Source organism: Gigantopelta aegis, chromosome 15 (assembly GCF_016097555.1).
Source record: "Gigantopelta aegis isolate Gae_Host chromosome 15, Gae_host_genome, whole genome shotgun sequence".
NCBI lineage: Eukaryota > Metazoa > Mollusca > Gastropoda > Neomphalida > Peltospiridae > Gigantopelta > Gigantopelta aegis.
Genome location: NC_054713.1, coordinates 43,856,758 through 43,872,573, shown reverse-complemented (window position 1 = coordinate 43,872,573; position 15,816 = coordinate 43,856,758). Strand labels below are relative to the sequence as shown.

At 39.8% G+C, this 15,816-nt stretch overlaps 1 protein-coding gene across 1 annotated transcript; it reads right to left on the bottom strand.

Annotated features, from left to right (window-relative positions):
- Window positions 1-1,124: 1,124 nt before the first annotated feature.
- LOC121390651 (DNA fragmentation factor subunit beta-like) lies at window positions 1,125-13,512 on the bottom strand. Its single transcript, XM_041522516.1, has 6 exons — window positions 13,304-13,512; window positions 12,267-12,396; window positions 10,825-11,019; window positions 8,073-8,152; window positions 2,909-3,183; window positions 1,125-2,569 (listed from the first exon to the last, which is right to left on the bottom strand). The coding sequence occupies exons 1-6, from the start codon at window positions 13,439-13,441 to the stop codon at window positions 2,368-2,370; spliced, it is 1,020 nt and encodes a 339-aa protein (XP_041378450.1). The 5' UTR covers window positions 13,442-13,512; the 3' UTR covers window positions 1,125-2,367.
- Window positions 13,513-15,816: the final 2,304 nt, after the last annotated feature.

The window sequence follows — 15,816 nt, the reverse complement described above, 5'->3', positions numbered from 1 at the left end:
CCACTAGAGCAGTTTGATTTATTAATCATCGGCTATTGGATGTCAAACATTTGGTAATTTTGACATATAGTCTCAAAGAGGAAACTTTCTACATCTTTTCATCACTAGCAAGGGATCTTTTATATGCACCATTTGTGTGACAGGACAGCACATACTACGTCCTTTGATAAACCAGTTGTGGTGCACTGGCTGGAACAAGAAAAATCCCAATGGGCCCACCAACAAGGATCAATCCTAGACCGACTACATGTCAAGCGATCACTTTACATCTTTACATCCTCCAATGAAGCAAGGGAGTCAGGTGTAGCCCAATTAGGTGATATGATTCGTCACAGGAATCATCACCTCAATGGCCTCATATTTTAGTTCCATACTAATCAGTGCCCCATGATTGATACATCAAATGCAGTGGTATGTACTGTCCTTCTTATAGTAAAAACACACATAAAAGATCCATTGGTTTTATGGTAGGAGTAATCTGTGGTACCAGGATATTTCCTATCTTTCCCTTTCTTGATAATATTTATTAGACACACAATAGCTATAGTTTAAAATGTGCAGAGGTCTCATCAAATAAAGATTCTGTATGTGTCCCCTAAGTGGACATTAGTATATTTTTTAGTGAATAGACCCTTTTAGGTTTTTCACATTTTAACCAGTGATATATCAAAGTCCATGGAAAGTATATTACATAAAAGATTCCTTACCACGAAGAGCAGCTTATACATGTATTGTGGCAGTGTTTTTCCCTTCATTCTCTAGATTAGCTCAATATTAGATTTAACACTCACTTTCAAGTCATAAAACTATTTAAATCTGCTCCACAACTGGTATAACAAAGACTGTGGTATGTAGTAATATATTTGTAATACTGCATATAAAAGATCCCATGCTGCTAATCAAAAATGGTAGCCTATGGCATAATAGCAGCAGGTTTCCTCTCTCATTATCTGTGGTCCTTAACCATATGTCCGATGCTATATAACCATAATTAAAATGTGTTTTGTGAATTGTTAAATAAAATATTTCTTCCTTCCTATTTAAATCTTGTCCATAAAACATTTGTGAACTGATCAGAACTTTTTTCATACCCACAAAGCAAAGAACAACACAAAAATACAAAATAATCAAAATATATGTTTATTCAGGAATGTTTATAGCTGCGTACAGTACAAGAGTACAATCATTGCACATCATGATTTTATGCGCAGTTGGTTTGTTTTGCTTGATGACACCAATAGAGCACAGTAATTAATCATCAGCTGTTGGATGACAAATGAATGGTAAGTTTGACAGATGGAAAATGGAGTTAAATGCTAAACTTTAATGTTGAGCTAAATGTAAAAGTTGATGTGGTCGTCGACACAAGTAAATATTTGCGTTTTTTCTTCTATTCAATGGTATTAAAAAAATAACTAATATATTGTTTTAAACAATATATAAATATGGCTTAAAAGTGCAACAAACTGGCTTAACAAATGCTGTGAAGTGTGTAACAATGTATTCAAAATCTCTAAAAATTGTATTAAAAAATAATAATAATAAAAATGTCACTCATGTTGTAATTAGCTTACAATGTATACATAATCTAAGTTTAAATGACCATATAATACATATAATGACCATATAATACATATAATGACCAGATAATACATATAATGGCCATATAATACATATAATGACCATATAATACATATAATGACCATATAATACATATAATGACCAGATAATACATATAATGGCCATATAATACATATAATGACCATATAATACATATAATGTATTAAGATTATGTGTAAAAAGTCTTTAATGTGGCAGGGGCGGTACGTATCCCTTGCTGCTAATTGAAAAAGAGTAGCCCATGAAGTGGCGACAGTGGGTTTCCTCTCTCAATATCTGTGTTGTCTTTAACCATATGTTCGACACCATATAACCGTAAATAAAATGAGTTGAATGCATCGTTAAATAAAACATTTCCTTCCTTCATTAATGTGGCAATTAGCTTTGAAGTGTAATACATTATATATTGATTCTGTATAATACAATGTTCAGAGAAACACCCTCTAAACTGGACATAAATAGGATCAAATAAAAAGTCCACTTTTAAGAGGTATCCAGTTTAGAAAGGTTCTGTTCTGTACTGATATTTAAAAAATGTACCTTGCTAAACATCTGGTTTTGACGAAATTCCAATTTACTGAGGGTTTTACTGTATTAAGATTCTGCAATTAGCTTCTAAGTGTAATACAAAATAATAAAAATTCTATATAATACCATATTAAAATTCTATGCATAAAAAAGTCACTGATGTTGCAATTAATTATGAAGTGTAATACAATGTATAAAAATTCTATATAAGACAATGTACTAAGATTCTGTATAAAAGTCACTGATGTTACAATTAGCCGACGATCTCGCTGCCTTTTTGTGACAGCTGACCTGTACGAGTTTAAGATTTTTCCGCGTGAACAACAGTTTATAAACATTCGACCAGTCGAGTTCCAAGTTCTTCGGTTTCTTCTTGGCAGCCTCTATCAGAGTGGGAATCACCTCTCGAGATTTCTCAATTCTGAAAGAAAAGTAACTTTTTGTTATAATATAAAACATTAACGTTTTGTTAAACTATTAAAAATTTACGTTTTGTTAAAATATTGCAGCAGAAGAATGATCCATCTTTGACAATTTATTTATGAAAATCATTATCTGCAAAATAAAAATTTCCTGTTGAAAGAAAAGATAAAATAACTTTGTTAAAATTTGCAACAGAATGATCCTGGGAGGGGGAAAAGCTACTCCTAAACAAGGGTGGGAAAATGCACTTGTTGAAAGTCAGGTTAAAGCATTTAAAGAATTACAATGTACTAGTGTTTTCATTAAAGTAACATTAGATTTCTTTTTACAAACTTACATATGATCTAGATTCCACAACCCAAACAGCTGTCGATAGCCAAGGGATGCATACGGGTTGATAGTGTGTTGCTTGTCGCACTGTTTCATATCAAACGCTCCTTCGCACTTGAACCAGCCTTTCGGGTCACAGATCCGGTCGGACGATCTAGCCGTGCGATCAAAATAACCGGCGTGAAAGTCTTTTGATTTCAGCTGCTCATACAATTCCTCTAACAGATCCAACAGAAGTTCTTTGGTTTTAGCGTCGCTCTCTTTCTCAATTTGTTCTTTAGCCTAAAAATATACACGTAATTTTTTTATATAATTAATGTGGAGGAGGGGGTGCAGAGCGAAACACATCACATTTTATCTCTATTCGTTCTTTAACCCAAAAGTATACACATAAAAATTAGTAATAATAATTAATACATTGCGACCCGAGATATAAAATTTGTCCATTTTAAAAATAAATGCATGTGTCATTTCTCTGATCCATATATATATATATATATATATATATATATATATATATATATATTTATCCCGCAAACACTGTTTCTATGTCGATTATGACGATTAAAGCAAAGTCATAAACGTATACTAGCAGATCATGACTTTTGATGTCGTGCAGCTACATGTACATTACAAAATAGCTCATTTGACCTCCAGGTAATTATACAATGTAGCTGAAATAGAAGAAATAATAACTTTTCCCCTTAATTTTTATGGTCTGCAAGATAAAGATAATAACTAGTTAATGACATAGGATATTGGCTTTATCCTGTTTAGGCCAAATGAGAAATTCCCATTCTTTATCTTCAGAGGATAAAGCCGATATCATACGTCATTAACTAGTTATTCTCTATATTTACATCTAAACCGGACACCCTCAGGACCAAGTAAAATGTCTAGTTTTAAGAGGTATCCGGTTTAGAGAGGTTAAGTTTTGTACTGTTTATTAAAAAGGAACATTGAAAAATGTCCAGTTTTGAGGGAAGGAAATGTTTTATTAAACAACACATTCAACACATTTTATTTACGGTTATATGGCGTCAGACATATGGTCAAGGACCACACAGACAGAGGAAACCCACTGTCGCCACTTCATGAGCTACTCTTTTCGATTAGCAGCAAGGGATCTTTTACATGCACCATTCCATAGACAGAATAGTACATACCACAGCCTTTCTTACACCAGCTTTACAGAGGGTCCGGTTTTGAGAGGTTTCACTGTGTATATATAGTGAGCGACACAAGACTAGAAACAATCTAGCCAGACGGCTTTGTCTAGCTGACAAACCGAAATGGGTTACCTGAATCTGTCTCTGCGTAACCCTTAAAGGCGCAGATCCTAGTTTCAACTCGTCAAAATGGACACAAAGTTTAAGATAATCTACAAACCTGGAACACATCTGAATCAAGTTACAACAGAGTGAAACAGGAGTCTGTGACATTGAAACGGTGAAATACACTTAAAAATACACTAAAACTTGACTCCATAACTATTACTTCTCAGACGCACATGCATTTATGAAAATATGAAAAATGCATTCTGTGGCATTAGAAAGACCAGGATGACCAGAAACACTTCGGTTGTACGGACATGGATAATCTAATCAATAAAATATAAGTAATGTTTGATTTCAGTGATGATGATCGGTTGTAATAGAGAAAAATATGACTTAGTGTTTAAAAACTAGGGTCTGTCCCTTTAAATGGTTTTCAGATCTCAGGGGCCTGGTTAATAGGTACTGTAGACTAGGTTGTTTCCAGATCTCAGGGGCCTGGTTAATAGGTACTGTAGGCTAGGTCGTTTCCAGATCTCAGGGGCCTGGTTAATAAGTACTGTAGACTAGGTTGTTTCCAGATCTCAGGGGCCTGGTTAATAAGTACTGTAGGCTAGGTAGTTTCCAGATCTCAGGGGCCTGGTTAATAAGTACTGTAGGCTAGGTCGTTTCCAGATCTCAGGGGCCTGGTTAATAAGTACTGTAGGCTAGGTCGTTTCCAGATCTCAGGGGCCTGGTTAATAGGTACTGTAGGCTAGGTCGTTTCCAGATCTCAGGGGCCTGGTTAATAGGTACTGTAGGCTAGGTCGTTTCCAGATCTCAGGGGCCTGGTTAATAAGTACTGTTGGCCAAGTAGTTTCCAGATCTCAGGGGCCTGGTTAATAGGTACTGTAGGCTAGGTTGTTTCCAGATCTCAGGGGCCTGGTTAATAAGTACTGTAGGCTAGGTTGTTTCCAGATCTCAGGGGCCTGGTTAATAAGTACTGTAGGCTAGGTCGTTTCCAGATCTCAGGGGCCTGGTTAATAGGTACTGTAGGCTAGGTCGTTTCCAGATCTCAGGGGCCTGGTTAATAGGTACTGTAGACTAGGTTGTTTCCAGATCTCAGGGGCCTGGTTAATAGGTACTGTAGGCTAGGTCGTTTCCAGATCTCAGGGGCCTGGTTAATAGGTACTGTAGGCTAGGTCGTTTCCAGATCTCAGGGGCCTGGTTAATAAGTACTGTAGGCTAGGTCGTTTCCAGATCTCAGGGGCCTGGTTAATAAGTACTGTAGGCTAGGTCGTTTCCAGATCTCAGGGGCCTGGTTAATAAGTACTGTAGACTAGGTTGTTTCCAGATCTCAGGGGCCTGGTTAATAGGTACTGTAGGCTAGGTCGTTTCCAGATCTCAGGGGCCTGGTTAATAAGTACTGTAGGCTAGGTCGTTTCCAGATCTCAGGGGCCTGGTTAATAGGTACTGTAGGCTAGGTCGTTTCCAGATCTCAGGGGCCTGGTTAATAGGTACTGTAGGCTAGGTCGTTTCCAGATCTCAGGGGCCTGGTTAATATAAGGCTACTGTTGGCCTGGTTAATAAGTACTGTAGGCTAGGTCGTTTCCAGATCTCAGGGGCCTGGTTAATAGGTACTGTAGGCTAGGTCGTTTCCAGATCTCAGGGGCCTGGTTAATAGGTACTGTAGGCTAGGTCGTTTCCAGATCTCAGGGGCCTGGTTAATAGGTACTGTAGGCTAGGTCGTTTCCAGATCTCAGGGGCCTGGTTAATAGGTACTGTAGGCTAGGTCGTTTCCAGATCTCAGGGGCCTGGTTAATAGGTACTGTAGGCTAGGTCGTTTCCAGATCTCAGGGGCCTGGTTAATAGGTACTGTAGGCTAGGTCGTTTCCAGATCTCAGGGGCCTGGTTAATAGGTACTGTAGACTAGGTCGTTTCCAGATCTCAGGGGCCTGGTTAATAGGTACTGTAGGCTAGGTCGTTTCCAGATCTCAGGGGCCTGGTTAATAGGTACTGTAGGCTAGTTTCCAGATCTCACTGGTTAATGTACTGTAGGCTAGGTCGTTTCCAGATCTCAGGGGCCTGGTTAATAAGTACTGTAGGCTAGGTCGTTTCCAGATCTCAGGGGCCTGGTTAATAGGTACTGTAGGCTAGGTCGTTTCCAGATCTCAGGGGCCTGGTTAATAGGTACTGTAGGCTAGGTCGTTTCCAGATCTCAGGGGCCTGGTTAATAAGTACTGTAGGCTAGGTCGTTTCCAGATCTCAGGGGCCTGGTTAATAGGTACTGTAGGCTAGGGCTAGGTCGTTTCCAGATCTCAGGGGCCTGGTTAATAAATACTGTAGGCTAGGTTGTTTCCAGATCTCAGGGGCCTGGTTAATAAGGTACTGTAGGCTAGGTCGTTTCCAGATCTCAGGGGCCTGGTTAATAGGTACTGTAGGCTAGGTCGTTTCCAGATCTCAGGGGCCTGGTTAATAGGTACTGTAGACTAGGCTAGGTCGTTTCCAGATCTCAGGGGCCTGGTTAATAGGTACTGTAGGCTAGGTCGTTTCCAGATCTCAGGGGCCTGGTAATAATAGGTACTGTAGGCTAGGTCGTTTCCAGATCTCAGGGGCCTGGTTAATAAGTACTGTAGGCTAGGTCGTTTCCAGATCTCAGGGGCCTGGTTAATAAGTACTGTAGGACTAGGGTCGTTTCCAGATCTCAGGGGCCTGGTTAATAGGTACTGTAGGCTAGGTCGTTTCCAGATCTCAGGGGCCTGGTTAATAGGTACTGTAGGCTAGGTCGTTTCCAGATCTCAGGGGCCTGGTTAATAGGTACTGTAGGCTAGGTCGTTTCCAGATCTCAGGGGCCTGGTTAATAGGTACTGTAGGCTAGGTCGTTTCCAGATCTCAGGGGCCTGGTTAATAAGTACTGTAGGCTAGGTCGTTTCCAGATCTCAGGGGCCTGGTTAATAGGTACTGTAGGCTAGGTCGTTTCCAGATCTCAGGGGCCATCTCAGGGGCCTGGTTAATAGGTACTGTAGGCTAGGTCGTTTCCAGATCTCAGGGGCCTGGTTAATAGGTACTGTTGGCTAGGTCGTTTCCAGATCTCAGGGGCCTGGTTAATAGGTACTGTAGGCTAGGTCGTTTCCAGATCTCAGGGGCCTGGTTAATAGGTACTGTAGGCTAGGTCGTTTCCAGATCTCAGGGGCCTGGTTAATAGGTACTGTAGGCTAGGTCGTTTCCAGATCTCAGGGGCCTGGTTAATAGGTACTGTAGGCTAGGTCGTTTCCAGATCTCAGGGGCCTGGTTAATAGGTACTGTAGGCTAGGTCGTTTCCAGATCTCAGGGGCCTGGTTAATAGGTACTGTAGACTAGGTCGTTTCCAGATCTCAGGGGCCTGGTTAATAGGTACTGTAGGCTAGGTCGTTTCCAGATCTCAGGGGCCTGTAGACTAGGTCGTTTCCAGATCTCAGGGGCCTGGTTAATAGGTACTGTAGGCTAGGTTGTTTCCAGATCTCAGGGGCCTGGTTAATAGGTACTGTAGGCTAGGTTGTTTCCAGATCTCAGGGGCCTGGTTAATAAGTACTGTTGGCTAGGTCGTTTCCAGATCTCAGGGGCCTGGTTAATAGGTACTGTAGGCTAGGTCGTTTTCAGATCTCAGTTGCCTGGTTAATATGTACTGTAGGCTAGGTCGTTTCCAGATCTCAGGGGCCTGGTTAATAGGTACTGTAGGCTAGGTCGTTTCCAGATCTCAGGGGCCTGGTTAATAAGTACTGTAGGCTAGGTCGTTTCCAGATCTCAGGGGCCTGGTTAATAAGTACTGTAGGCTAGGTTGTTTCCAGTCTATGTTTGTTTAGTTCACTGTACTGTTAGTTCCTGTACTGTGACAACCACCTGTTTATAAAGAACACCTGTTTATAAAGAACACCTTACACTGATGTAATAACTTCTGATTCTTGTCTGGGCAGAATTCCTCATCCATTCACTCTTTGACTTGTACTTCTTATTTAAACCTGAAACAGTAACACTCCAACATTCAGAGAACATAACAAAAGGAGGAGAGGAAAGGAAGGAAGGAAGGAAATGTTTTATTTAGCGACGCACTCAACACATTTTATTTACGGTTATATGGCATTAGACATATGGTTAAGAACCACACAGATATTGAGAGAGGAAACCTGCTGTCGCCACTTCATGGGCTACTCTTTTCGATTAGCAGCAATGGATCTTTTATATGCACCATCCCACAGACAGGATAGTACATACCATGGACTTTGTTACACCAGTTGTGGAGAACTGGCTGGAACGAGAAATAGCCCAGTGGGTCCACCGACGGGGATTGATCCTAGACCGACGGCGCATCAAGCTAACGCTTTACCACTGGGCTACGTCCCGCCCTAAAGGAGGAAAGAAACAAAGAAATGTTTTATTTAATAACACACTCAACACATTTCTTTATGGTTATATTTCTGTTATGTGGTTACACCAGAGAGGAAACCTGCTACCGCCATTTCATGGATTATAATTTTTGGTTAGCAGCAAGGGATCTTTTATATGCACCATCCCAATGGCTCGAGTCACCTTCAGCTCTTCCTTTATTGATATTGATATGTAGGGAAGTGCTAGCGGAAACTCTGTGTAATGCTTTGGCAAATGTCGACAACCAAATGGTCACAAGCTACTGTGTCTAAAAGACACTTTTTTTTATCTAAATTTGATGCCACAGAGCTTTAGTTTGATTATTCTCGAGTTCAGTCATGACATTAAACTTACATGTTTTTAACCAGTACCAACGCTAAAGGATGAAACCTGACGCCCCTATACAAAACGAACATGCGCTGTACTTTCTTGTGGTGACGTACATGGGCGTCAGGTTTCTTTGTGTGGTGTTGGTACTGGTTAAAAACATGTAAGTTTAATGTCGACATTTGCCAAAGCATTACATAGAGTTTCCTCTAGCGCTTGTCTACATATCAATATCAATAACGGAAGGGCTGGAGGTGACTCAAGCTAGATAAGAAACATCTTCATAAATCAAGGCTAATATCCGTTCCTCGTATTCAGCCTTGATACATGTAGTCAAGATTACTGATATCCACTACTAGCGCCCTCTATTGGAAGAAAATTTGTAACACCGATTATGTCCCTTACACAATGACATCGCTGACCAATCAATGAATGAATGAATGAATGAATGTTTAACGACACCCCAGCACGAAACATACATCGGCTATTGGGTGTCAAACTATGGTAATGCAAATAAATAAAGTGATGATCAACATCAATATAAAAATTCAAGACTTAAACAAAAACTGTGTAAAGAACTGTGCAAAAACACAAATATCACAGAATTTTACGGATACTGAATTTTACTCAAAACTTCAATTTTGTGCTGTATTCGCCATTCTCAAAGAAAATGTTACACCCCTGCACCACGGTGAGGTTACAGCACATGCAGGGGTCGCTGACCAATCACAGCATCGGTAACATGTGACAATCTTGAAAGCAATATCAAAAATTAACCGCCGGACGCTGACGCTGCCATCTTTGTTTACAATAACAAGGGAATCTATAAGGAGCGTTGCGATTCGTTGCAATCAGATCTCATCGCATCCAATGAAAGTTAAGCATTTTGTGGCACAATTTCGATATGTATCAAGGCTGAATACGAGGAACGAATATTAGCCTTGATTTATGAAGATGGATAAGAAATAGCCCATGTACATTAATAAAGTCTTTAACATAATAAAAACTACCTGCAACGTGATGTCATTAAGCGCAGACCCTAGTCAACCCATCACACCTCACTACAGCACTGTGCAAAATTCCACCCCTTGACAAACAATAAACATCTTGTACGTATATATTCAGACCTCGATGTAAAAAAAACACTGATTTAGATTATGGTGAGCCATTTAAGATATTACCACACTGATAACATATATATTCACATGCTAAGCAGAGCTAAAAATTACTCTTGGTGAATTATTTTCCGGGGTGAGATGAGGAGCGAGAGTGATGTAAGCACAAACACACAGGGCTAGCTCTGACACTCGCCAGATTCATCAATTGCCAATTTTTAAAGCATTTGACAAATTTTATTTCAATTTAGCGAAATGATTTCTTGTAATAATTGACTCGTTTAAGAGACAATATGGCAAAATATTTGGCACCTCAGGTGAGCAGTAAATCACTTCTGTCAATCCCACGCCTTGACAAATGATGAACACCCAGTATGTACGTATCAATTTCGAACCAGTCTTCATTCTCGTATCCATGTTCTGTGGCCTGATTGATGTCCAGCATGTCTAGATACTGAGAGAGGGGGGGAGCGTAGCCTAGTGGTAAAGTGCTCACTTGATGCACTGTCAGTCTAGGATCGATCCCCATCGGTGGACCCATTGGGCTATTTCTTGTTCCAGCCAGTGCACCACGACTGGTACATCAAAGGCCGTGGCATGTGCTATCCTATCTATGGGATGGTGCATATAAAAGATCCCTTGCTGCTAATCGAAAAGAATAGCCCATGAAGTGGTGACAGCGGGTTTCTCTCTCAACATCTGTGTGGTCTTTAACCATATGTCTGATGCCATATAACAGTAAATATAAAAATGTGTTGAGTGCGTTGTTAAATAAAACATTTCTTTCTTTCTGTCTAGATACTGTATATCATGTACGTATTTACCTTCGAACCAGTCTTCATTTTCGTATCTGAATTCCGTAGCTGGGTCAGTCTCCAACATATCGAGATACTGCGACATGATGTGGATCTTCTCCGGAGAGTTCTCATCCCCCATCAGATCTCGGATCTGGCTGGCAATCTCTGCACGGTGCGTCACGTTGGACAGTTTACTCAGCGCTTCGTGAATCATCGCTCCAGCTATAGCCACAAACAAAACAAGGATGACATGTTCACCTTAAAAATTGTTATGAAAAAAGTTTGCTGTGTTTAATAACACTGATACAAACAAAGTATCCATTGTTCCACTATAGCACAATGATTTAGTAATCATCGGCTATTGGATGTTAAAGATTTGTAATTTTGACTCATAGTCATCAGAGGAAACCAGGCATCGAAATAAGTCGAGAACAGTCGTTCAGGTTACCAGGAGGTTACCACATGTAAGAAAAGTCAAGAACGGTGTTTCGTTCTCTACAAAAATTTCAATGTAGTTTCGGTTCCGAACTTAAACCAGGCAATGCATTCCAGACGTTCGCGTTTCGCTTTCTTGTACGAAATTGCGTTGATGTTCGTGTGCACTTGTGCAATTGCAAGCAATTTGGACAATCCGCGTTTAAGCAGCGCCACTTCCAGATTTCGTTTCTTGTACCAATGTGGTAACCTACCACCTATAGGTTACCAGGATATATTTTGTGGTAACCTGTAAATGGGTTACCAGACACAATGCTGATTTCAATGCCTGGGAAACCTGCTACATTTTTCTATTAGTCACTCTGAACTTATAACTTCTGAAGTATATAACATAGTTAATTTTTGTTTTGTTTCATGACACCAATGGATTATGGAGAGCCATTTCAGATATCATCATATTAATTCTGTATAAAAAAAAGTAAAGTTTGTTTTATTTAACGACGCCACTAGAGCGTTTATCATTTTTTATCTTAACATCGGCTATTGGACGTCAAACATATGGTCATTCTGACACTGTTTTTAGAAGAAACACGCTGTCGCCACATAGGCTACTCTTTTACGACAGGCAGCAAGGGATCTTTTATTTGCGCTTCCCATAGGCAGGATAGCACAAACCATGGCCTTTGTTGAAACAGTTATGGATCACTGATCGGTGCAAGTGGTTTACACCTACCCATTGAGCATTGCGGAGCACTCACTCAGGGTTTGGAGTTGGTATCTGGATTAAAAATCCCATGCCTCGACTGGGATCCGAACCCAGTACCTACCAGCATGTAGACCGATGGCCTAACCACGACACCACCGAGGCCGGTTAATTCTGTATAAATTCACATGTTAAGGGGAACTATAAAATTACTCTCCTTGACCAGTCTTAGGGGAGTGATGTGGAGCTTGCATAATAGCTTCCCTTAAATGACGACGTCACCATCCCAAGAGTAATTAGGTGCCTCAATTTTTTGTGTTTCATATATTACCTCCTCTCCAGATCTGACCATCTCTCAAGAAGACAAAAACGGTTTGAGCTGGAAGCTTTTTGAAGAACGTCTCGCTATCAACGAGCGTTCCGTCATCCTCTATCACCACGTGCACATCGTCCAACGGAATCTGAAAAAAATTATAAAACATGTCATTATCAACAAGCATTCTGAGAGTACTGGGCCCATATTTTCGAAGCCATCTTAGCGTTACGAAATCGTAAAACCGTCGTAGGTTGTGACGTCACTACACGCCATAGTGACGTCATAGCTTACGATGATTTTACGATTTCGTAGGCTAAGATAGCTTCGAAAATATTGGCCCTGGCTTGATGCGCAGTCGGTCTAGGATTGATCCCCATCAGTGGACCTATTGGGCTATTTCTCGCTCCAGCCAGTGCACCATGACTGGTATATCAAAGGCTGTGGTATGTGTTATCCTGTCTGTGGGATAGTGCATATAAAAGATCCCTTGCTGCTAATCAAAAAGAGTAGCCCATGAAGTGGCGACAGTGGGTTTTTTCTCTCAATATCTGTGTGGTCCTTAACCATATGTCTGACGCCATATAACCGTAAATAAAATGTTTAGATAAACGTAAATAAACGTAAATAAAATGGTTACGGCCCACACAGATATTGAGAGAGGAAACCTGCTGTCGCTACTTTATGAGCTACTCTTTTCGATTAGCAGCAAGAGATCTTTTATATGCACCATCCTACAGACAGGATAGTACATAGTAACATACCACAGCCTTTGTTACACCAGTTGTGGAGCACTGGCTGGAACAAGAAATAGCCCAATGGACCCACCAACGAGAATCGATCGTAGGTCGATCGCGCATAAGCCTTAAGGCGAATGCTGTACCACTGAGCTACGTCCTGCCCCCCGGACAGAATTATGGCACTTGAATAAATTATCACAAAACTTTAGTTGCTGTCATCTTGTGACGTCTAAGGTATGTTAACTATTAAATTACACATAACGTGATTGCTCGATTTCTATATATTTAAAGATAAAATGAACATCATCGACGAACCTTTAGTTTTTCACAACCTTTTTCTACAAGCTCCTTTAGTGACTTTGCTGTCACTCCAATTCTAGCTTGTCGTTTAACGTCTTGTATCTTGTACGCCCTCATTCCGCCATTAAATAGAGCCAAGAAACGACTAAACATAATAACCAAGCTACTTCCTCGTCAAGGTCCGCTGGTCTTCATTCTTTCAGATGTTGCCGCCATTTTCTAATCACGTGACACTTTTACACTCCGTATGTATTCGAAACTGCGTTCGATTATCACACCTGTGCATCGTCTTATTTACGTTAAATCTGTGGGGCTGTGTTGCGTTTTAAAATAATTTTGCTGTAGACAGTTGGCATCTGATGCACTTTAAATTATATTAAAACTGGAATTGGTAAGTTGACAAGAGTCAACAATTGATAATGTTATCATTATGATTATCACTGATGTAGGAAGCGGGGAGCACTTTGTAGCAGCAACGATGGTTTTGATATATTTTTCAGAATTAATATTTACAAAGAAAGTTAATTCAAAAATACTTTTCTGGATATGGAGTATTAATAACTCTGAACGACAAAACAGTTATCCACGATCAAGAACGAATCTTTGCACAATACAGAGTCGAAAGGGTAATTGACAAAATAGTGGGAATCTAGTGGGGATGCAGATGATTCGTCCTCTGGATGTTTCGTTCATAGACGATTCGTCCACTAAAAATGTATCCATTTTGACAGTTAAACTTACACGGCTCATCCTGTCCGGGGGCAGGACGTAGCTCAGTGGTACTAGCATTCGCCGTATGCGTGATCGACCTAGGATCGATTACCGTTGGTGGGTCCATTGGGCTATTTCTTGTTCCAGCCAGTGCTCCACAACTGGTGTAACAAAGGCTGTGGTATGTACTATCCTGTGGTATGTACTGGATAATAGTGTGGTTAAACAAACATCAAACAGTTTTATGGTAGACAATCGGAGAACATTTCGAGATATGTTGAGACTTTAGTGTTAATATTACACAACTAACAGATGTCTGTTAAATGTAAGATTTCTCTAGTCAATATGTATGTATGCATTATTATAATAGTATAGTACTTAGTATATATGTATTTTCTTTTCCAGTATTTCAATGTATTGTTGAGGGCCAAGTGGAAGATTAGCTTGTGCTAAACCTGTCACCCTCATTAAATAAAGTTATTATTATTATTATATGATGCATCAATAACTAAACTATGATGTCTGATACAGTATATACCGTATTCTGACCGTGTGCAGGCCTTTTTAAAAATATATATTTTTATTAAAAAAAAAAAAAAAAAAAAAACCCACAACAAAACCTTGTACATGAACTCGATGGGTGTAGGTTATGCTCAATTAAGACGGGTGCCACCGTTGGGGCCGGATCGGCTCACATTTCGAGAACAGTGGATAGCATCACTGTTTTTACAGTGATTCATGAGTGCACGCCATCACAGCTGTATGTATTCCATGTATGCTCGATCCTGTGAAATTTTGAGTTTTCTAAGCTAGACATGGGAGTGGCGGTCCTCCTACAGACGGTGCAGGAGGGGTGAAACATATTACGAATCTCCTAGGGGAGCACCTGATAGTGGTTCATATAAGAAATCACGACTAAAATCAAATCATTTATTTATATATGAATCATATAAACATGGCATGGTATACATTGGACAACATACATAATTAGAATATAAAATGGTAAGATCAGACACATAGTAATGATGACAATGATTATATACGTGTAATACACTGTAATAGTTATATTACATGTACACGTAAATGTGTGCAGTGTGTATAATGTGTTTATTCAAGTTGGTGTTGTGGTAGACGGTCTGGTAAGTTAATTTTGCCTATGGTTGAACATTTCATAACAAAATTGGCCAACAGTTGGAGTTACTTGTTCTGGGCTGTCAAGAAGAAAACACATTTCCCCAGTTCAGACAGAAATGTGAACTCAGAACATATTTGACCGACTTTATAATAAAGTATTTTTCTTAAATGCATATTTATTGGACATTGAGTCAAAAAATTAATCTCATCTTCTGGTTCATTTTGGCACAGCCGGCATATACGGTCATTTCTATGGATATTCCTATACGGTCCTATCTCTATTTCCAGTCACATAGACTAAGTTCCTTTCGACTTTGTCTGATGCAGAGATACGATTTTGATCATGGAATACGGTTTTGTCATTCAGTAAATTTATGTTCTCTAGTGGTGTTGTTAAACAAAACTAACTCTGTTTCTTGGGGGGGGGGGGGGGGGTCTTCTTCTTCTTTTTTTGTCATTCGGACCGATGCAACCCAATGGTCTGCTATTCTGCGTACTATTGACAGCGAATCGAATACAGCCTCTTCGTAGAGAAAATGTTATGCAAAATACTTTTTAAAACAAACAAAAAATATTGTTGATACGTTTCTTGAACATTTTTCGTTAGAATATAAATAAAATTAGGTTTAAAAATGAAAAACATTTCTGTTGAAATAAATTGTATAGTTCTCATCTCGACGAGA